The sequence below is a fragment of the Tachyglossus aculeatus genome, chromosome 11 (genome assembly GCF_015852505.1).
Source record: "Tachyglossus aculeatus isolate mTacAcu1 chromosome 11, mTacAcu1.pri, whole genome shotgun sequence".
Taxonomy (NCBI): Eukaryota; Metazoa; Chordata; class Mammalia; order Monotremata; family Tachyglossidae; genus Tachyglossus; species Tachyglossus aculeatus.
Window position 1 is genome coordinate 46,789,840 of NC_052076.1, and position 24,172 is coordinate 46,814,011.

A 24,172-nucleotide genomic window follows, 5' to 3' on the forward strand; every position below is an offset into this window, starting at 1 on the left:
ATCCCCGTTTTATAGTTGAGGAAACGGTCAGAGAAGTTAAGTGACTCGTCCAAGGTCACACGGCAACCAAGTGTGGGATTAGAAGCCAGGTCCTCTAACTCAAGGCCCATGCTCCTTCCAGTAAGCTATACTGCTTCTCTAGGCAAGTCACAATTTTTCTGTGCCTCAGTTTCCTCATCTGTAAAATGGGGATTCAATAGCTGCTGTCCTTCCTACTTAGATCGTGAGCCCCTTGTGAGCCCCAGAATGAGCTCCCTCCTTCCTCTCCCCCTCCTCATCCCCCCCGCCTTACCTCCTTCCCCTCCCCACAGCACCTGTATATATGTATATATGTTTGTACGGATTTATTACTCTATTTATTTTATCTGTACATATTTATTCTATTTATTTTATTTTGTTAATATGTTTTGTTTTATTGTCTGTCTCCCCCTTCTAGACTGTGAGCCCACTGTTGGGTAGGGGCCATCTCTATATGTTGCCAACTTGTACTTCCCAAGCGCTTAGTACAGTGCTCTGCACACAGTAAGTGATCAATAAATATGATTGATGATGATGATGAATAAATACAATTGAATGAATGAATGAACGAATGAATGAGACAGGGACTGTGTCTATCCTGATGATCTTGTATCTACCCCAGCACTTACTACAGCCCTTGGCACAGAGTAAGCCCTTTACAGATAACACAGTTATTTTTACTGTTCCAATCAATCTGCAAATATATATTATAAATTTTGTATTTATATTAAAGTCTGTCTCCCCCTCTAGACTGTAAATTCCTTGTGGGAAGGGCACGTGTCTACCAACTCTTGTATTGCATCCTCCCATGCGCCCAGTGCAGTAAGTGCGACACAGAAAACGTTCAATAAATACCGCGGACTGATTAGTATTTATTGAGCATCTGCAGCGTCCAGGTCATTGTCCTGAGCCTTCAGGGGCAAACAGTAAAAAAAAGAAGAGCTGGATCCTGCCTCATGGATCCTCCAATGACCATTTTCAATTAGCAAATATCCAGAAAGGAAAAACCCAGCAAGGCGGGCAGGAGGGCGGGGAAGCAGAGGAGCGGGAGACCATCTCTGCCCACCTGGGCAGAACCCAGTGATTGTGTTGTGGGGGGATTTTGAGAGAATCCATTTCTCGGGTTGGGATGTTGGGAGAGTCCATATCTCAGGTCGGGGATGCTTGAAGAGCCCATTTCTCACACCCATATTCCAGATGTGTGGGAGAGCAGAGCAGATTTGTAGCGGGATTGATTTCCTCGGGGAATGAACCCCACAACCTCACCCAAGCCCCACGCGGATCAGAGGATGGTATCGGTTGAGCCCGCTGTTGGGTAGGGACCGTCTCTAGATGTTGCCAACTTGGACTTCCCAAGCGCTTAGTCCAGTGCTCTGCACACAGTAAGCGCTCAATAAATACGATTGAATGAATGAATGAATGAATGAATGAATCGGGCCCCACCGTGGAAGGGGCAGCAAGCGGTTGTCAGCTGTGTGACCTTGAGCGAGTCACTTAACTTCTCTGGGCCTCAGTTACCTCATCTGTAAAGTGGGGATTAAGACTGTGAGCCCCACATGGGACAACCTGATCACCTTGTATCCTCCCCAGTGCTTAGAACAGTGCTTTGCACATAGTAAGCGCTTAACAAGTGCCATCATTAATTTAAGCGGTGGTGGTGGCTTGACTCCGTCTGCCCACCGTGGCCTCCCAGCTAACCCCTCCAAGCTCCCTGCCTAACAATCCAGCTCCCGGACCCCCCCACAGACTTCCTGCCCACCTCCCGGACTCTCCCTCCTCCCCACCTGCCTCCTTGGGCCTTTGGCTACTCACAGCTCGGCCCCAGCAGTTTGTCCAGGCGAGGCACCGTGTGCAGGCATATCTGGAAGACTAGGTGGGCGGTGAGGAACAGGATGCTGATGGTCAACAAAGCTCGGAGGAGGCGACCCGTGTGACCTACGAGAGAGAGACAAGCAAAGTCGCCACGGTCCTGGCTCAGAGCGGGGGTTGCCCGGTGGCTGTCCAGACTTCTGTTCAGGGCCGGCGGGGATGAGGTGGTCCAAAGATACTACTCTCAGCCTAACAGATACGTGCTTTGGGGGTTGGAGGGCAAGCGGGCCAGGGCGTTCTGGCCCCAAGGGTATACAGCTCAGGTGCCACCATTCCTGCCACAACCCTCGGATCAGGGCTCCTTCCCCCTCGCTCACCCCCCAGTGCCCCTTTTCACACAGGCAGAAAAGGCAGGATGGAGGGAGGATCCAGAAACAACAGCACTAGTCCCTGTCTGCAGAAATTAGGATGCGAGACCTCCTCCGAGCTGTAGTCGGAACAGGCAATGCCTAACCCCCGTTCCACCACCTGCCTTCTGGGTGACCTTGCGTGAGTCACTTAGTTATTTAGAGAAGCAGCATGGCTCAGTGGAAATTTCCCGGGCTTTGGAGTCAGATGTCATAGGTTCAAATCCCGGCTCCGCCACTTGTCAGCTGGGTGACCTTGGGCAAGTCACTTCACTTCTCTGGGCCCCAGTTACCTCACCTGTAAAATGGGGATGAAGACTGTGAGCCCCTCGTGGGACAACCTGATCACCTTGTAACCCCCCCAGCACTTAGAACAGTGCTTTGCACATTGTAAGCGCTTAATACATGCTATCATAAAAAAAAATTTAAAGTCTTGGGGGCCTCAGTTTCCTCATTTGCAAAATGAGGATGAACTACCCGTTCTCCCTCCCCCTCAGACTGGGGGATTGTACCCGATTACATGGTCTTTACCCCAACATTTAGTACGCAATCAGCACATAATAAGCGTTTAACAAATCCCACAGTTGTTATTGTTACATTCGGGCTAGTGGCGGTTGGATAAGAGTTAAGCTCCGCCATGGGTGAGGTACGGAACGCGCGACAGGAACAGCTCTGCCCTCCACGAACCACCATCACTCAAATCAGCAGTTCACACACACCGCACACCTCCGTCACAAGCCGGCCCAGAATTTCCATCCCAGCAAAGCCTTTCCGTGGCCCAGGGGGACGGGGGGCATCTTGCCAACACCAGCCAGCTCCTCCCCACTGCAGAACTGCCCCAGGAATCCTAGGCCAGGATGCTCAGCCTACGCCCCGCTGTTGCCGATTATGTCTCTGGATACCAATAGAAGGCACCAAGGCACATGCCAAACCCTGGTGGGGCCCCTTGAGATTCTCTAATAATAATAATAATCATGATAATAATAGCGGTGGTGGTTTGTTAAGTGCTCACTCTGTGCCAAGCACATTACTAAACGCTGAGCTAGATACAAGGTAATCACATTGGACACAGTCCCTATCCCACATGGGGCTCACGGCCTAAGGGGGAGGGAGAGCGGGGGTTGAATCCCCATTTTACAGATGAGAAAACGGAGGCACAAAAAAAATTAAGTGACACGCCCGGGATTAGAATTAGATTAGACCTCAGGTCCCCTGACGCCCAGGCTCTTCCCACTAGGCCAAGCTGCTCCTCCTCTGCCCTTAAACCTTTAGGTCTCAGTGACTTGGGCAGTAACCCAGGCTCACCGACTCGGAGGGACGTCTCTCCACATCCAGCTCCCATGTCATTCATTCATTCAATCGTATTTATTGAGCGCTTACTGTGTGCAGAGCACTGTACTGAGCGCTTGGGAAGTCCAAGTTGGCAATATCTAGAGACGGTCCCTACCCAACAGCGGGCTCACAGTCTAGAAGGGGGAGACAGACAACAAAACCATAGTAACAAAATAAAATCAATAGAATAAATATGTACAAGTAAAATAGAGTAATAAATCCGTACAAACATATATACATATATACAGGTGCTGTGGGGAGGGGAAGGAGGTAAGACAGTGGGGATGGGGAAGGGGAGGAGGGGGAGAGGAAGGAGGGGGCTCAGTCTGGGAAGGCCTTCAGAAGCCCAGGGCCGCAGAGCCAAGGGAGAGCCGCGGGAGTCAGCAGGGCTCAGTGGAAAGAGCATGGGCTTTGGAGTCGGTGGTCATGGGTTCAAAACCCGGCTCCGCCAATTGTCCGGTGTGACTTTGGGCAAGTCATTTAACTTCTCTGGGCCTCAGTTACCTCATCTGGAAAATGGGGATTGACTGTGAGCCCCCCATGGGACAACCTGATCACCTTGTAACCTCCCCAGCTCTTAGAACAGTGCTTCGCACACAGTAAGTGCTTAACAAATGTCATCATTATTGCCAACTTGTACTTCCCAAGCACTTAGTGCAGTGCTCTACACACAGTAAGTTGCTCAATAAATACGACTGAATGAATGAATGAATGAGTCAGGCCCTGGGCCACCAGTGAGCCCCTTCCAGGGGAACAGAGAGGCAGCCCGCCAACCATCCAAACGTTGGGAAAGCCCACCCCGCACCCTCCGCTCCTCTGCCGCTCACCTCCTCACCGTTAGGCCTCGTTCTCGCCTGTCCCGCCATCGACCCCCGGCCCACGTCATCCCCCGGGCCTGGAATGCCCTCCCTCTGCCCATCCGCCAAGCTAGCTCTCTTCCTCCCTTCAAGGCCCTACTGAGAGCTCACCTCCTCCAGGAGGCCTTCCCACACTGAGCCCCTTCCTTCCTCCCTCTCCCCCTTGTCCCCCTCTCCATTCCCCCATCTTACCTCCTTCCCTTCCCCACAGCACCTGTATATATGTATATATGTGTGTACATATTTATTACTCTATTTATTTTACCTGTCCATATCTATTCTATTTATTTTATTTTGTTAGTATGTTTGGTTTTGTTCTCTGTCTCCCCCTTTTAGACTGTGAGCCCACTGTTGGGTAGGGACTGTCTCTATATGTTGCCAACTTGTACTTCCCAAGTGCTTAGTACAGTGCTCTGCACACAGTAAGTGCTCAATAAATAAGATTGATTGATTGATTGATTGATTGGAGCAGCAGTGGGCCTGCAGACTGACCCCTGTGCGCTACTCAACCGGGCGGTTATCCCTGTCAATATCATCGTCTTTGAGTTTCAGTGCCTTGTCTCTGTGTTTGCAGTGCAGTTCCTAAGCGCTCAATAAATACAACTGATTGATTGATTGATTGGGACGGTGGCCTGGAGCAGCAGTGGGCCTGCAGACTGACCCCTGTGCGCTGTTCAGCTGGGCAGTTATCCCTGTCAATATCATCGTCTGAGTTTTAGTGCCTAGCCTCTGTGTTTGCAGAACAGTTCATAAGCGCTCAATAAATACAATTGATTGATTGATTGATTGGGACGGTGGCCTGGAGCAGCAGTGGGCCTGCAGACTGACCCCTGTGTGCTGTTCAGCTGGGCAGTTATCCCTGTCAATATCATCGTCTTTGAGTTTTAGTGCCTAGCCTCTGTGTTTGCAGTGCAGTTCCCTGTCACGTGTGCTCCCCACAACGCAGACCTTCAGCCCTTTTGGGCCAGAGATCCGGTCTGAATTGGATTTTTTTGTCTCCAGACTCAGTACAATGTCTTAGGCTCCGTGAACGCTAATCCCTGTTGTCGATTCGGGGCTCAGCCTCCCACGCACGATTCCTCTTGCTCCTGATCTCTAGGCGAGAAGACCCCCGGCTAGAACACCAATCCAGGGCGGATGTGGGCTCCTGTCCTATGCTTCCCACATTGCCTAGCAGTGGGGCCGGCGTGGGGATGGCTGGAAAGTTGGGATAGCGAAACGGCATGGCCTAGTGATGATGATGGCATTTGTTAAGCGCTTACTATGTGCAAAGCACTGTTCTAAGTGCTGGAGAGGATACAAGGTGATCAGGTTGTCCCATGTGGGGCTCACAATCTTAATCCCCATTTTCCAGATGAGGTCACTGAGGCACAGAGAAGCGTGGCTCAGTGGAAAGAGCCTGGGCTTTGGAGTCAGAGGTCATGGGTTCAAATCCCAGCACCGCCAACTGTCAGCTGTGTGGCTTTAGGCAAGTCACTTCACTTCTCTGGGCCTCAGTGGAAAGAGCACGGGTCTGGGAATCGGAGGACTTAGGTTCTGATCCCAACTCCGTTCCTTGTCTGCTGTGTCACCTGGGGCAATTCACTTCACTTCTCTTTGCCTCAGTTATTGCATATTTAAAATGGGGATTAAGACTCTGAGCCCTATGAGGGACCGGAACTGTGCCCACCCGATTATCTTGTATCTACTCCTGGGCTTAGTACAGTGAATAGCACATAATAGGCGCTTAACAAACACTGTAAAAAGAAGATTAGGGACAAGGAGCCATAAAGCATCTTTCATTTTGGGCTCAGGACAGAGTCCACTGCTCCTCTGGGAGGGGAAGGGAAGGGGGAATAGGAAAGGGAGGGGCTGGCAAGGATCCGTGTCTCTGCATAAGGGACCCTAAACAAAGCCTACAAAGAGGATGTGGTGAGGAAAAGGCAGTCTGTCAACTGTTGGGATGCAGTGTCCTAGCTCTCGCTCTGCTGGCTGAGCTGGGGCAATTTCTCTGGGCCTCAGTTTACCCTTCTGAAAAATGGAGATAATAACCCACGTCAATCCCTCACTGGGATGGTGTCAGGACCGACTTGGATTGTTGAGATGAATGTGGTTTGGGAAATCCGAGAGTAGCCAGCTACAGAGACCCTGAGTGGGTTGGAAACCCAGGATCCTGGAGGTCCAATCCAACTTCAGCCCTGCCCCAGCCCCCGAAGAAATCCAGGATCACAGTGTCCAAGGACCAGGTCAGGGGAGAAGCTTGTCAAACCTGTCTGCACCTCGTGCCTCCCCTGGATGGCTACTGATCGTCCCGGTGCCTTGTAACCTTCACCTCTCGAGTCGCCACAGCCCAGCTGAGGGAGCAACGGACTCCGTGTGGTGCTGAGAGTTGAGGGCACTCCCTCAGGAGGGCTTCCGTCCACCCTCCATGTCACAGCCACAAAGGACAGATGCTCTTTTAGATTCTCACAGGGCCAGCGCATACTCCACATGCCAGCTCTTCCCTTTGGGGTTCCTGCACACACGTATCCACATGCTCTCCTAGGAACACACATTCCCACGTACACACACAGAAACATGAGACCGCACCCACAAGGCCCCCTCCGTTAATGGCTCAGAGAGGCCGGGCCTTGGGAAGCTCCTTTCCGCTCCCCCACCCTGCCTAGCTTGGGGGTCTTCAGCAAAAAGACACATCTGCTTGCGCCTTGTTCCCTGTTTCGAGACTAGCCCTGGGTGGGGGCAGCAGGGAAGGCAGCCCCAGCTATTCTGGACCAGAGGTCCCGGACAAAGCACTCTCTCTCCCCCCGACGTGTTGTGTTTGGCCCAGCGGGGCTGGGTATATATAGCACAAAGGCGCGTGCAAACTTCCACCCATTCTCAACCACTCACAAGCAACCAGCCAGGGCCTTCCCACTGGGACCGCCACAGAGGAAGAGCCAAACTGTCACGGGCCTGGATTCCAGCCCCATTCGGCCCCATTCTCCTTTCCCTCTACATTCCCCCCAAGGAGGTCGCCCATCTCCCGGGACACCTGCCTGGACACACCTTAGGGCCTCAGAGATGTCCGGATCTCTGCCAGCCTGGGCGAGGGAGATGACGAGTCAGGAGGCCAAGGGACCAGTCCTGGCTCTGCTCCAGGACCGGGGGATAAGAGCCCAGCCTGGAAAAGCCTCTTCCAAGGGGCCTCGGGAAAGAGAGTCCGATGACCTCAAGTCACTTCTTTTTTCTGTTCATCACTGGGGAGTCTGTGTTAAAGGAAATGGGGCCTTGGAGGCTTCCTTCCCCTATTCCCAAGATCTTCCTAGTTCACATTTGCTACATCTTGCACCCGTGCTACGTCCTGCTTCGATGGTGGGTGACGGACAAAGCGACAAACCAGGAGGGGAATCAGGTGGAATCCCCCGCTGGCTGTATCGGAGCTGGGAGGGATGCGGGAGGGGCCCCCGGCCTCTGTGAGGGGGAAGCAGGGCCCCTTGGGTCGAGTCAGGCTGGGAATTAGGCAACCTGGGCCCCATTCGCTCAGACCACAGACTGCTCCCGGCCTCAGGGGCGGCCCGGCCACACCAACACTAGAGGCCCTCTGGCCCGACTCTCAGCTCTCGAGTGCAACCAGCTTGTTCCCTTCGAGATGCACACACCCTCACATACCCGTCCCCCTCTCTTCCCACCCCTGTTACAAGCCATTTTCCATGGTAGCCAGGACCCTGCCACGGACGGATGGTGAGTTCACTCGGGCAGTGGTGTCCGGTCTTGGGCCCGGAATGGAACAATGGTAGGAATGGAGCCCTTACTTTGTGCAGAGCTCTGCACTGAGCGTTTGGGCTCCTCTCAGCGGGGCCGGGTGTGGGCCGAGACCAGGGGCAGATGACAGATTCACCACCCAAGGGCACATCTGCCTCCCTAATGTGCCCCTGCCCACCCCCAAGCTCCTCACTTGAGCACAACACGGTGCCAGGCTGGCGGTGGGCCATGGGAAAGCAGAATTTTGTGCCGGGCCAGGCCGACGGCTAAAGAGGCAAGATTTATCAGATGCCAGTGGTGGGGAGGCTTAAGGAGGGGCAGCCAGGGATGGAAAGATGGCTGGAAGGGAGAACCAGTGTGGCCTAGTGGATAAAGCATGAATCTGGGTGTCAAGGGACCTGGGTCCTCATCCTGGCTCTGCCATTTGTCTTCTGTATGACCGTGGACAAGTCATTTCTCTGCGCCTCAGTTGCCTCAGCTGCAAAAGGGACGAAGATTGCAAAACCTATGTGGGACAGGGACTCTGTCCGACCCAATTATACTGTATCTACCCCAGCACTTAGTTCAGTGCACAACAAATAGTAAAAGCTTAACGAATACCATAAGAAAAGGAGGCCCTCCTTTGGTTTGGGACAGGAATTTAAAGACGGCTGGCCAGAAAAGGGAAGGAGCAAAGGTACTTTGGCCTGGAGGAGCCAGGGGAGATAATCCAAAAACAGAAGTTTAGTCTTGTAGCCAATGACTTCGATCTTTCTGTCCCCTCTCCCTCCCACACCCACTCAAACTCTGCTACTTCTTTACCAGAGCGGCTGCTCACAAGGAGCACAATATCCTGGCTTGAGTTTCACCTCCTCTCCCGGGCCCTGTCGGCCTCCAGCATGACAGAGGTTGCATTCTGCTGCCAGATGGCTGGTGGCAGGCAGGAACGGGAGAGGAAGGACTTGGGGGCTACCCACAAACGGGATAAACCCAGAATCCCGGCTCTAAGGTGTCTGGATTGTGACTGTGAGCTGACACTTCCCGGAGAGGAGGAGGAGGGCAGATGCCAAGGACAGGCAGCGGAGGAGAGCAGAGCAGCAGGACGGGATGGGACAGAACAAATTGGGGGAAGATGGAGAACAGGGTGGGATAGGTGAGAAAAATGGAAAATAAATGGGAAAGTTGGCCTGGAATTGTTTTCTCCTAGCACTTGCCAACTCCGGGCTGGGAGCGGGAGTGGATGAAAGCGGAGTGCCGGGAGAGTGGCCGGGCAGTGGGGCAGGGAGAGGAGGGGAGGCAGGAGAGAAAAGGAAATTTCAGTCCAGGCAGGGAGTGGAAAGTGGGGAATGCAGTGTTTGGCTCTGGGCTGTTGCTTCTGGTAAAGTTACAGAAGGGGAAAGGGGCACAAACAAGAGGAAATTTATTTTCCCTATAAGCAGTGTTGCCTAGTGGAAAGAGCACAGGCCTCGGAGTCAGAGGACTTGGGCTCTAATCTTGGCTCTGTCACATACCTGCTCTGTGACCTTGGCAAATCACTTAACGTCTCTGTGCCTCAGTTTCCTCAACTGTTAAATGGGAATTAAACACCTGTTCTCCCTCCCTCTTAGATCATGAGCCCCAAGTGGGACAGGAATTGTTTCTGACCTGATTATCTGGTATCTACCTCAGCACTTACTGCACCCGATAAGCACTTAACAAGTACTATTATTATTATTATTATTATAAGGAGGGGAAAGGACAAATGGCAAAACCTACTCTATTTTACTCTATATTACTCTATTTTATTTGTACATATTTATTCTAATTATTTTATTTTGTTAATATGTTTTGTTCTGTTCTCTGTCTCCCCCTTCTAGACTGTGAGCCCACTGCTGGGTAGGGACCGTCTCTATATGTTGCCAACTTGTACTTCCCAAGCGCTTAGTACAGTGCTCTGCACACAGTAAGCGCTCAATAAATACGATTGAATGCATGAATGAAAAAAACCTTTAATGGGAGATTTGGAATAAGAATCCTTGAGTTCTGCAATCAGAACAAGATGGTAAGCACCTCCACTAGATTAAAAACTCCTTGAGGGCAAGGATCATGTCTACCGACATTATAATTATGGTATTTGTTAATAATAAATCAATCAATCAATCGTATTTATTGAGCACTTACTGTGTGCAGAGCACTGTACTGAGCACTTGGGAGGTACAAGTTGGCAACATATAGAGACAGTCCCTACCCAACAGTGGGCTCACAGTCTAATAATAATAATAATGGCATTTATTAAGCGCTTACTATGTGCAAAGCACTGTTCTAAGCGCTGGGGAGGTTACAAGGTGATAAGGTTGTCCCACGGGGGGCTCACAGCCTTAATCCCCATTTTACAGATGAGGTAACTGAGGCCCAGAGAAGTTAAGTGACTAGCCCAAAGTCACACGGCTGACAACTGCTGTGAGCCCACTGTTGGGTAGGGACTGTCTCTATGTGTTGCCAATTTGTACTTCCCAAGCGCTTAGTACAGTGCTCTGCACATAGTAAGCGCTCAATAAATACGATTGATTGATTGATTGATTGATTGATTGAGATGGGATTTGAACCCATGACCTCTGACTCCAAAGCCTGGGCTCCTTCCACTGAGCCACGCCGCTTACTGTGTGCCAAGCACTACTGTATCGTCCTCTCCCAAGCGCTTAGTACGGCGTTTTGCACACTGGAGTTGCTCAATAAATACCTTCGATTGATCAGGGTGCTGGAAAGATTCAAGCCTCTGTGTCCCAGTCTGCATTAAAGTCCTCCTCAGGCCCACCCTGAGGTCCCCAAGCCGCCGTACGCCCGGGTCAGTTGACATGAAGCTAAACCCAAGCATGCTCAAGGCTGTGAGCTCGTTGCGGGCAGGGAATGGGTCTGGTTATTGTTCTTTTGTACTCTCCCAGTGCTTAGTAATAATAATAATAATGGCATTTATTAAGTGCTTACTACGTGCAAAGCACTGTCCTAAACGCTGGGGAGTGGATCCAACCGCGTTGACCCCGGGTTGACCGGAGGCTGGGCCTAAAGACCTTCCACTCATCCTCTGCGGTCAGTCGCCTTGAAACCCCACGTAGAAACCCGCCGGCTCGCAATACCCGAGAGACCGACTTGCGACGCACAAACCTGGGGGGTCTCTCTGCTCCAAAACGGGGGGCCGGGCCCAGGGATTCAAAGTTACAAGGCTGCTTGCGTTTTTCACAAAGCCAAATCAATGGCACATTTTGTAAATGTGAACACCTTATTTATTTATTTTCTATTTATTTTATTTGTACATGTTTATTCTATTTGTTTTATTCTGTTAATATGTCTTGTTTTGTTCTCTGTCTCCCCCTTCTAGACTGTGAGCCCACTGTTGGGTAGGGACTGCCTCTATATGTTGCCAGCTTGTACTTCCCAAGCGCTTAGTACAGTGCTCTGCACACAGTCAGCGCTCAATAAATACGACTGATTGATTGATTGATCCCTCTGCAGCTTCCTCGCCCACAGAGAAGGGAGAGGGGAGGGAGGGCTTGATGCAATTCTGAGCCGCTACCCCACATTCACAAATTGTCTCTTGGGCTGCAGGGACTGTAAATCCCAGCAGCCTCCAAGGATCTGAATATGTGCAAGAACAACTTTCATGCTTCAGCATGAGCACTTGAGAACAGGAGAACATGAGAACAGGAATGAGCCTGGACTTCCTCTTTGGCCCTCGCTCTCACTTCTGGCCTCAGAGCCAAGATACCAAGCCAGGGATGGGCTGGGTTGGGTCGGTCCCCTCATTTTTGACATCTGCATGGTGGGGGGCGGGGGGGTTAGGGCCCTTGAACCCTCCCAGATAGATGAGGATTTCCCCTTTTTCACAAAAGATCTTTAAAGAGGAAGATCCCACCACCTCCCTGACTCACTCATTTGGGAGTTGGTTTGTTATGGCATTTATTAAGCACTTACTAGGTGCCAAGCCCTGGGCTAATTGCCGGGATAGTGAGCCCACTGTTGGGTAGGGACTGTCTCTATATGTTGCCAACTTGTACTTCCCAAGCGCTTAGTACAGTGCTCTGCACACAGTAAGCGCTCAATAAATACGACTGATTGATTGATTGATAGCACTAAACAGATCAAACTCAATCCCTGTCTCACACTTTCATTCATTCATTCAACCGTATTTATTGAGCGCTTACTGGGTGCAGAGCACTGTACTAAGCGCTTGGGAAGTACAAGTTGGGAACATATAGTACAAATTGGGAACTGCTAGAAGATCCATCCTGAGCCCTAACCTAAAATCCCCTGGGGGTGAGGGGACTGGACCATTTCCCCAATCCGCCCTCCTTCAAGGACGATTCTCTTGTTCTTCCCTCAGTGCATTTCTCCATATATCTTCCCTTCTCCAGCAACGCCCTCCATTTCCTTGACTGTAAGCTCACGATGGGCAGGGAGTTTGTCTACCAACTCTGTCATATTTGGCTGTCCCAAGCGCTTAGTACAGGGCTCTGCACACAGTAAGCGCTCAATGAATACCACTGATTGATTGATTGATTGTAATTAATGAAGCCAAGGGTTCCCTCAGGTGGGTGTGAGGAGAAGCTCCCGATGGGTCCCGCATCATCCAGCATTCCTTGGGCCCCTTCATGCAGCTGGAGCCGGGCCAGGCGCGCCGCCGAACGAATCCCCGGGACAATCACCGGGAGCCGGCGCAGCCGGCAGGTCCGGACCCCGCTTCCTGCCCACCAGGAAGTTTGCATTCTACACAAAGACAATCACGGGGCGGGTGGCCGCTAAACCTGGAAGTCATTTTAGTTTCCTGCATGGGATGAATGCTGAACTTTCTGTCATTTCAGAAATTCAGCTCCCATACCCAGAATCTGAAAGCCCTGAAGAAAAGTAACTGTTTCTGCTTCTTTGGTCAATGATCTTTTCCCCGGGCTTCCTGAAGCTGGGGAAACTCGGGAAGCATTTACTGCAGGGAGGTGGTAGTGTTTCCTTAGCTTGGGTGGCAAGGCTAGGGGAAGCTGGAGGAAGCGTGCTCAAACCCGTGGAAGTTATGGCGGGAGTTGCAATCCTCTTTGGTTGAAATTGCGGGGAAGAACTGTGGACTTACTAACCCCCACACATCTCAGGGGACCATCTGTAGGTCAGGTGGGACAAGGGGGCAGGGGTTGCTAATGGGGCCAGTGTGCTGTGAGCTACAGCCCGAAGGAGGCAGGGCCTACTTCCTTTCCTCATGGTCAGACAGAAAGGGCTTTTAAATTGTAGCATGAGAGATCAAGTGGCCCTAAAGAAGAACGTCTTGCCAGTCGGGGCTATTAAACACTGGGACAGGCTAGCAAGGGAGGTAGTTGACTCTCCATCCTGGAGACGTAAAAAAACAAAAAGTAAACAAAACACCATCCATCTGTCCTGAATAGTACAGTCTTTGACCAACCTGGAAACGGGGCTGGAACAAATAATCTCTTAAAGTCCCTTCCAGGATTCAGGTTTTCAATAGGGACAGATGCATCCTGGTTCTTCCCAACAGCTCGGGCCATCCGAGCCTGCTGGGAATCCCAGAAACTTAACTAGGGCAGCGCCATTTGGCTTGCTGAACAAGGAGTTATTGCTCCTGTATATATGTTTGTACAGATTTGTTACTCTATTCATTTTACTTGTACATATTTACTATTCTATTTATTTTGTTAATGGTGTGCATTTAGCTTTAATTCTATTTATTCTGACGACTTGACACCTGTCCACATGTTTTGTTTTGTTGTCTGTCTCCCCCTTCTAGACTGCGAGCCCGTTCTTGGGTAGGGACCGTCTCTATATGTCGCCGATTTGTCCTTCCCAAGCGCTTAGTACAGTGCTCTGCACACAGTAAGCACTCAATAAATACGATTGAATGAATGAATGAAAGGAGAAAGAGGCTGAGCACAGCTGGGTCAACTTAAGAGGGGTCACCAGCTCAACTGGTGGGGAGGTAAAGGAATATACTTCCCAAGCTCTCAGTACATGCTCTGCACACAGTAAGCGCTCAATAAATATGACAATGAATGAACGAGCCATTTTTAGAAGGATACTTATCTGCTACATTGCTTTGGCAATAATAATAATAATAATGATGGCATTTATTCATTCATTCATTCAATCGCATTTATTGAGTGCTTACTGTGTGCAGAGCACTGTACTACTATGTGCAAAGCACTGTTCTAAGCACTGGGGAGGTTACAAGGTGATCAGGTTGTCCCATGGGGGACTCACAATCTTATTCCCCATTTTACAGATGAGGTAACTGAGGCACAGAGAAGTTAAGTGACTTGCCCAAAGTCACACAGCAGACATGTGGTGGAGCCAGGATTCGAACCCATGAACTCTGACTCCAAAGCCCGTGCTCTTTCCACTGAGCCACGCTGCTTCCCCAGTGTAAAGTAGCATGGCCTAGTGATTAGAGCATGGGCCTAGGAGTCAGAAGGACCTGAGTTCTAATCCTGGCTCTGCCACATGTTTGCTGTGTGACCTTGGGCGAGTCACTTAACTTCCCTTTGTGTCAGTTTCCTCATCTGTAAAATGGGGATTAAGACTGTGAGCCTCACGTGGGACAGGGACTGTGTCTAACCTGATTAGTTTGTATCTACCTCAGCACTTAGAGCAGTGCTTGACACAATGGAATCACTTACAAATACTATTATTATTATTATTATTATTATTATTATTATTATTATTATTATTATTATGGCAAGCCTTACCTCCCCAAACCCAAGCGAGATGGGGCGACCCCCAGCCTTCTCTCCCCAGAACCCGAGAGCACCTTGAACAATTACGGCCTGCATTCTGATCAGGGAGAGGAGAACAAACTGAGGGATTCCCAGTGCAGCCCTTCTGGGCTCAGCAGCTCTTGAAGAAACACTAGATTGCAAGCTCCTTGAGGGTAGGAATCATGTCTACTAACTATTGTACTCTCCCCAGGCATTTCCTTCTGGGTTCTGAACCAGTAAGAGCTCAATAAATACTACTGACTGATTGATGGATAGACACTATTGAACGCCTCCTGGGAGCAGAGCACTGTCCTAAGAGCTTGAGAGAACAACACAATCTCTGCCCTCAAGAAGTTCACTAATAAACGGCTCCTTAATGATGATGATATTTGTTAAGTGCTTACTATGTGTCAAGCACTGTTCTAAGCACGGGGTAGATACAAGCTAATAAAGACTGTGAGCCCACTGTTGGGTAGGGACTGTCTCTATATGTTGCCAATTTGTACTTCCCAAGCGCTTAGTACAGTGCTCTGCACATAGTAAGCGCTCAATAAATACGATTGATGATGATAAAGGTTGGACAGAGTCCCTGTCCCTCACGAGGCTCACAGTCTTAAGCCCCATTTTACAGATGATGATGATGATGGCATTTGTTAAGCACTTACTATGTGCAAAGCACTGTTCTCAGCGCTGGGGAGGATACAAGGTGATCAGGGTGTCCCACGTGAGGCTCACAGTCTTAATCCCCATTTTACAGATGAGGTAACTGAGGCACAGAGAAATTAAGCGACTTGCCCAAGATCACACAGCAGACAACGGGTGGAGCTGGCATTAGAATCCAGCCCAGAGGACAAAAATCAGCAGAAGAAACACGCGGTTTTCTGAGCACACCGATCAATGATTTAATCTGATGTGATGAGAGACTGCTTTCACTGCACTTTCCAGATAACCGGAAACTTCCGTGACTTTGAATCTGCTTCCCATGGCCCACAAAGACAACCGCTCTCTAGAACAGGGTCAGATCACCCTAGCGAGGCCTTGAACTTGCCTGGGGCGCAGGGTTACCCTCTGTGCTACCCTGAGGGAGCGAGGGGGCAGAGGGGGCCCAACTCCACCACCGCTGCTCCTCCCCGATTCTCCATATCCATCACAGAGACTTCCCTCTTGGCCAAGATCAGAGATGTCCCGGTCCACAGCCTGGGAAAATCCCTCGTCTCTCTGGCCATCTCACGGAGACAGGCAGAGGGTGAGGTGGCTGGGAGGAGCAGAGCAGGGGGCGGCTGGCTCCAAAACCAAGGGCCGGAAAGGAACGCCGCTCTACTCGCCGGCAACCTCCTGAAGCCGGAGAGCACTCCCTGCCTGCTCTGGTGACTCACCCGGCTTCGCTGCTGAGCTCACAAACCCTCCTTTGTGTCACCGCCAACCAAGATGAAGCCAAAAGGCCAACACAAAGACTCTCCAGCCCACGCCTCTCTCCTGCCTCTGGTTGTCTGATCACTTTCCCAGCCCTGGCTTTCTCTCTCTCTGGCTCTTCCAGGGGCCGCACTAAGGGGCTACAGGGGAAGGAAAACTACCCGTTCTGATGCCCAGTTCCCCTGCGCCCGCTTGGGCCTTCAGAGCCGAGCGGACTTTCCAGTCACGAAACCCTAGTCCCTCGCACAATCCCTTGGGGACAGGCCCTTCCTGCCTTGACTCCACAGCTCACGTCACAGCAGGGTCAAAATTGGTCTGGCTTTGGGACAAACGCAAATGCAGGGATGCAGCCTGGGACCAAGAGCGGAGACCAGGATTCTAGGATCATACAGAAGGCTCTTACCAATCAATCAGCCGACTAGACACATGCAGGACATTGCTTTAAGCGCTGAGGAGACTGCTACCGAGTTAGAAACGTGGTCCCTCTCCTCAAGAAGCTTCCAATCCAACACGAAGGCCGACAATCGTTCACAAATAGTTGGAGAAGAAAGAAACAACGCTACAGTCACGGCTAGCAGGAGTGTGGGAGGGTGAATGGAGCCTGGCGCTTAGAACAGTGTTTGGCATATAGTAAGCGCTTAACAAATACCGTTATTATTATTACAATAATAGGAAGTGGAAGTTAGCATGAGCCAAGACTCGGCTTAGAGCTAAGAGTGGGTGAAAGCACGTCACGTTTTCGGGAGACTCAGATTCTGCGGTGGTCCTCGCTCTGCCGACTCCTGGGGGGCTGAGTTGGGTTAGGGCTTAAGGGAAAGAGCCAGGATGGCAACCTGGCAAGAACCCACAGAAGTGAAGGTCCCGACTCTGCTAGCAGGGTGGGGACCCTCCAAAATCCTGAAGGATTTAAGAGCCTGTGGATCTACCTGTTTCTCACCAGCGATGTAAAGTGTTACCGGTTCTGCCCCAGTGCAGATATGCTTGAGGTGTCCGTGGTGGAAGAGGAAGGGGAGAGAGGCCTATAAAGGCAATGGTTAAGAGCAGAGCTGGGAATGAGTCTTCTTGTGGGTAGCACAAGCTCAGGGAGATCTAAACTGCCAGGCTCTAAGAAGCCGGGGGAATTTTCAACTGGATTTCCGTGGGGGGGCTCCAGAAAAGAGAGTACAATCAGGTGCCGGATTTCAAGAAACAAAGGAAAAGAAAAGACAGCATCTGTTGCCTGTGTCCTCTGCAACTGCAGACTTCCCGGGGACCTCCAGGACAGGTACTCGCTTGTCATATAAGGAATTAGGCTCCACCTACTTTGGCCAAGTTGATGTCTCCTTTTTTCCCCAGATTTGCCTCAAAATTTTGATGTGAATAGGTGCGCATTTCTTGGGAGCAATGTGGACTCCAGAGCTGAATTTGGCATGCAGAAGTCGTTGAGAAAAAGAACCGTGGAGCCTCCCGAATGAAAAGAAACAGCTCTATAAATCTATAATCAAAACATCATTTGAGTGCTTGGCTGAGGCAGCTTGCAGCTTCAGGGCAGGATTGCCAGAATTGGGAAAGATGAAAGGACAATGTGTTTGCATACTTATCTCCGGGAGGTAAGACCCATCCATCTGTACCGCTGGCCTTTAGACGGTCAAATGACAGGGACAGAAGATGAGGCCAGGGTTAGGTGAATGGACACTGAACTTTTCCTCCTCTCCCTGCCTCTCTTCCTCTCCTGCCTTCCTGTCATTCTCTTCTGTCTCCCCCTTCCCCTCCCATTCTCTTGTCTCTCCGCTGGACTATCAGCCCGTCTCATCCTGTCTCCATTACCTGATCCGTTTGATCTATTCCCATTTTTTCCCCAGAATTCCTGTCTTTCTCTACTGTCTCTGTCCTTTGTCCCATTCTAGCTGGTCTTCCTCATTCCCCCTTTGCAATCTCTTTCCCCCTGCCCACTATCTGGTGGTATTCTCTGGTTTCCAGGGGCCAACTGTCAGCGATTGACCCCTTTTGTTCACCTCCCTGCCTTAAGGATGGTGATAATAAAAAAAATAGTGGTATTTGTTAATCTCTTACTATTTGCCAAGTGCTGTTCTAAGTACTGAGACTGATAAAGATAACCATGTTGGGCAGTTTCTGTGTCACCTGGGGCTCACGGTTTAAGAAGAAAGGGAGACTAGGTATCGAATCCTCATTTTACAGATGAGGAGACTGAGGCACTAAGTTAAATGACTTGCCCAAAGTCATGCAGCAGGCAAGTGGAAAATCCACCACTCCTCTTTCTATCCCTTCCCCTTCCCTTCGCTGCCCCTGGGTCCTTGCTATGCATCCCTTTTCCAACTTCTGTCCTCTACAGACTCTCTCTGGCATTCTGCTCCAAGTTCCATCCCTGCTGGGGGGTGGAGGGACCGAGGGAAGGATGGTGATCTATCTGATGGTCCCCATGGGATGACGGGGGTGGGTGCAGGAGGAGGGGATGGGCCGGAAAGGGACGGTGGAAAGCTAATCTGAGCTCTGCTCCTGAAGCCAGGAGCGCCCAGGTGGGTGTGGGGGACGGGTTGCGTTTGCAGCTGCAGGCAGAAGGAAGCAGGGTATACTGAGTCCAGGGTTGGGGCAGACTTAAAAGTGACCCCTGAGCCCATCTTACCTTTTCCTAGAGAGTTTTCCCTTCTTATTTCAATATTCTCCCTCAACTCTTTGTTACCACACTTGCGGGACAAGAGACGGAGGAAGGTAAGTGAGATCGTTACAGAGGCAGGCAGACAAAAATCAATCAATCGTATTTATTGAGCGCTTACTGTGTGCAGAGCACTGTACTAAGCGCCTGGGAAGTACAAGTTGGCAACATATAGAGACGGTCCCTACCCAACAATGGGCTCACAGTCTACAAAATGGGTTGGGAAAGGGGCCGAGCCTCCGGGAAACCAGGCTAAGCACAAGGGTTGCAAGAAGCAAAGAGCAGGAGGAGCAAGGGGCTGAAAGAGGTGTTCACTTGCCCCTCTCCCCTCAGCAGTTGCCACTACCATCATCGTCATAGCCGCCGGCTGCATTAACGGAGCTATGGACAGTCATGGGGAAGGACAGGTAGAGTTTCACCTTTAACCCCAACCCACAGGAGTGGAATAAATCCCTGCCGGACCTTTTCCTCCTGCTGAAAAGGCATCTGGACTCAATCACTCCGGAGGAGCAGTGGGGAGTTAATCAATTTAGGGGGCAATGGGGAATAGGCAATCATTCAATTTATAAATGCTATTTATTGAGTGCTAACTGTCTAAGGAGCATCGTATTATGAGCTTGGGAGAGTACAGTAGAGTTGGCAGCACGGCCCCTGCCCTCAGAGAGCTGAAAATGTACAACCCACCTCAAGGACACTGACACAAGGGAATGAACTGTGTTGAGCAGGACCTGGGCCAGCTGCAGGCTAGCAGGAGTCCTGCCTATTCCCATAGAAGTGAGGAGATCCTCACTAGACTACAATGTCCAGGGGGGGGAATTGGCCCTCAAAAAGGACATGGAGAAACTGGAGAAGGTCCACAGAAAGGAGAAAATGATTAAAAGTGTGGAAAACCGTTGCCGTCAAGAAAGATGAAAGCATTTGGAATTGTTTAGCCTGTACGGGAGAAAGCTAAAGAGCTGATTTTAATAACAATCTTCAGGAATATGCGGAGGATACTCACCAGTTATTTTCCAGGCCCACGGAGACCTGATCAAGAGGGAATGGGATTAATTTGCAGCAGGAGAGAATTTTGGCTGGACACAGAGCAGAACCTCCAGCCTGTCAGGCTGATGAAATCCCGGAACAATTTCCAAAGAGGGGTGGTGGGGTCTTCCCCGTCAATCTTTGCTTTTTTTTGTTTTGTTTTTAAAAGAATAGATAGCCGGGACAACTGCTTGGAGAGTTACATCATTCATCTGCCCCGAGGCAGGGGGCTGGACTCTTGAGGCCCCTTCCAACTCTAGGATTTTCTGACTCTAAGGCCGAGCAATAAAGGTGGCCGTTTGCCCTGTTTTATGCCAGCCTGCCCTCTATCTGGTACAGATGTTGCACCAGATGATTTTATGTCGGGTACTTTTAATTTCAGCTCCTACTGCCGAGTGCTGAGGCTCGGAAACAGCACCCATGTGAACGGGGAACCTGGGAGGGGAAGCGATAACTCTAGCTGGAGCAGGATGGAGAGGGGTCTCGGGGGTCTCCCCGGTGAAATACTCTAGTTCCACAACTCCACCAAAGATGCCCTGTACTAAGCCACAGTCTAAGTACGAGGGCAAACAGGTACTGAATCCCCATTTTGCAGATGAGAGAACTGAAGCACAGAGAAGTGTCTCAGTGATTAGACTCTCATATGGTAAAAACTCAATTACCCAGAATGTGCGGGTCAACTCAGATATTCCAGATGATAGAATTTTTCTATTTTATCCCGGAACACATCGCTAATTTCCCCTGCTTCCCTGATGAGGAAAGTGTAGGCACCTCAAAGTAACTTACTTTCTGCACCTGGACCTCTTATTTAGGTGCATTGCAGGGGACGACCTGAGGTATCTTTCTAGGGGTGTGGGCACCAACCCTAGATGTCCCCCACATCCACGCAGCAGCAGGGTCAGCAACGGCCCTCCAGGGGAACAGACCTCGCTCCGTGGGTCCGGGTAAACCAAGCTTTCCAGATAATCTGAGTCGGGAAACAGGAGTCTTTTCCTGTAACCATGCGTCCGCAGCCACCTACTGACTGGATTTTCCAGGCCTGGTTATTATAATGCTGGGCAGAATATAAGCCAACCCAGGCTACAAATCACCCCTTGGCTTCAACGTTTGGGAAAAGGCCGTAAATTAATTCCATCTATAAGTTGAGGGGAGTTGACTGGAACTGATCGGGGGGAAAAAGTGAGACTTCTGTTGAAGCCAGTCTGCCGTTGCTTCTTTTCCCTCTCCTCAGCCCGTCTTGGGGCCGCAGGTCAGAGCACGTCTTCTCCCGAGCCAGTGTGTCCTCCGGCTCCCCCCGCCCGCCCCCTCACCCCCATTCTGCCTGGGCGCCTGGTTTCCATCCTCCCCACCTCGCAGCCCCGGCCAAGGGCTCCAGCCTGCGTGATATTTTCCTCTTGGGAGGGGAAGGTGAGCCAGGGGCCAAAGCTCTTCGAGGACATTATCCACGGTCAGACCTTCCACCAGATGCGGCAGGGGGAGAGAGCCCCCGGCAGCTGGGCGACTCATAAATCCAGAAGCGACGTGGGGATGGGACCCGGCTGGGGGAGAGATGGGGAGAGAGAGGAGCTCACATTTTCCTCTCCCACCTGGAGAAGCCTGGCAGCAGGCAGAATCTCTGAAGGAGCTCACTGCAGGAGCTGGAGGAAGGAGAGGGGGCGGAAAGTCCTTCGGAGCATGTCTGTCCGTCTGTCTCTCCCCCCTTCCCCTCCCCTCTCCTTCACTTTCCCCCAGCTGTCCCTTTCTTTTCTCTCCCAACGCTCCCACTCCTCTCACCGCTGCAAATCGATGCTTTTGCCTACTGGGGGGAAAGTGTTTCAAATTGTACGAAAGGGCATGAAATATTAAATGCGACAAAGAGCTCTTGGCAGAGGGGCCCGGGAGGACTCTGTCTGATCGTGGATCACTGAGCTGTTGTCTTAGGAGGCCAATGTTGGGAGCCATTCAGACGGAGGGTGGGCTGGGGCCCCCGGCAGGTCCTGGGAAAAGGGATTATTGGATCTGGGGCCAGCTGGGGCCAGCTGTGCCCTCCCGCCCCCCCCAAACCACCACACACAGCCTTTCCTGCCAACCTAGACCCATCCCTTCCCCAGCTGGAGGGGGGGAGAAATCAGCAGAAAAGTCGCCTGATACTCAACAGCGAAGGCCAAGTGTGAACACATCAACTTAACCTTTAAACCATCAACCACCACCTCTCAATCAAACCAATCAACTCCTGCATTCAAGACTGTGAGCCCATTATTGGGTAGGGACCGTCTCTCTCTGTTGCCAACTTGTATTTCCCAAGCGCTTAATACAGTGCTCTGCACACAGTAAGCGCTCAATAAATACGATTGAATGAATTTAACCCCAATCGATTCTTAGCCTCTAACTAATCATTCATTCAGTCGTATTTATTGAGCGCTTACTGAGTGCAGAGCACTGTACTAAGCGCTTGGGAAGTCCAAGTTGGCAACATATAGAGATGGTCCCTACCCAACAGTGGGCTCACAGTCTAGAAGGGGGAGACAGAGAACAAAACATGTTAACAAAATAAAATAAATAGAATAAATATGTACAAATAAAATAAATAAATAGAAAAATATGGAACGCTTCACGAATTTGCGTGCCATCCTCACGCAGGGCCCTAACCCATTCTAGCCTGAGTAACTTTATAGTGGGGGGTTGGTTTGGATCTTTGAGAAGCAGCGTGGCTCAGTGGAAAGAGCCCGGGCTTTGGAGTCAGAGGTCGTGGGTTCAAATCCCAGCTCCGCCAACTGTCAGCTGTGTGACTTTGGGCAAGTCACTTCACTTCTCTGGGCCTCAGTTACCTCATCTGGAAAATGGGGATGAAGACTGTGAGCCCCCCCGTGGGACAACCTGATCACCTTGCCCAGTGCTTAGAACAGTGCTTTGCACATAGTAAGCGCTCAACAAATGCCATCATTATTATCTTTGGAAACACCAACAATCCAAATTTATTGGAGACTGGGGTCTAGGCATGAATTTTGGGGGGAGTTCACCTGGCACCCCTCCTGCCAGGCAGAATACCCGTCCTGGCCACTGTGGAAAAGCCAGCAGGAGCAGCTCCCCTTACCTCTGACGCTGCGCTTGGTAGGTCCCAGGAACCAAGGCAGGAGCAGCAGGAAGAGCAGGTAAATTAGGGACAGGGCATTGAACCGGAACAGGCAGGCTGCGGGGAGAAAAAGACGGAGAACGGGTTAGGAGCTTCACGGGTGGAGGGAAGCCAAGGGGTCAAAATCCCACCGATCCTTCCCTGACCCCATCACCCTTGCACTCGAATTTGCACCCTTTATTCACCGCCCCCCCTCAGCCCCATGTACACATCTATTTCATTTTGTTAATATGTTTTGTAATCACCCTTGCACTCGAATTTGCACCCTTTATTCACCGCCCCCCTCAGCCCCATGTACACATTCATTCATTCATTCATTCAATCGTATTTATTGAGCACTTACTGTGTGCAGAGCACTGTACTAAGCGCTTGGGAAGTACAAGTTGGCAACACGTAGAGACGGTCCCTACCCAACAGTGGGCTCACAGTCTAGAAGGGGGAGACAGAGAACAAAACAAAACATATGAATAAAATAAAATAAATAGAATAAACATGTACAAAAAAAATTAATAAATAAACAGAGTAACAAATAGAGTAATAAGTGATACTCTCATTGCCTAAATGGTAAGCTGCCAGGCACTGTACTAAGCATTCGAGTAGATACAAGATGATCAGGTTGGACATAGTCCCTGTTCCATACAGGGCTCCCAACCTAAATTGGAGGGAGGATTTAATATTTTCCAGATGAGGTAACTGAGGCACAGAGCAGTTAATCAATCAATCAATCAATCGTATTTACTGAGTGCTTACTGTGTGCAGAGCACTGGACCAAGCGCCTGGGAAGTACAAGTTGGCAACATACAGAGACAGTCCCTACCCAACAGTGGGCTCACAGTCTAGAAGGGGGAGACAGAGAACAAAACCAACATATCAACAAAACAAAATAAATAGAATAGATATGTACAAGTAAAATAAATAAATCTATTGTATTTTGTTAATATGTTTTGTTTTAATAATAATAATGATGGCATTTATTAAGCGCTTACTATGTGCAAAGCACTGTTCTAAGCGCTGGGCTGTCTCCCCCTTCTAGACTGTGAGCCCGTTGTTGGGTTGGGACCGTCTCTATATGTTGCCAACTTGTACTTCCCAAGCACTTAGTACAGTGCTCGGCACACAGTAAG

The 24,172-nt window shown here is 50.5% G+C and overlaps 1 protein-coding gene across 3 annotated transcripts in view; it reads right to left on the minus strand.

Moving 5' to 3' along the window:
• Nucleotides 1–24,172, minus strand: part of PIEZO1 (piezo type mechanosensitive ion channel component 1) — a 153,464-nt gene that overhangs the window by 76,259 nt on the left and 53,033 nt on the right. For all 3 annotated transcript variants that reach the window (XM_038753615.1, XM_038753614.1, XM_038753613.1), the window contains exons 2-3: nucleotides 23,010–23,105; nucleotides 1,831–1,953 (exon numbers count right to left, since the gene is read on the minus strand). In XM_038753615.1, the coding sequence (XP_038609543.1) occupies nucleotides 1,831–1,953; nucleotides 23,010–23,105 (219 nt within the window). The remainder of the gene's footprint in view (nucleotides 1–1,830; nucleotides 1,954–23,009; nucleotides 23,106–24,172) is intronic.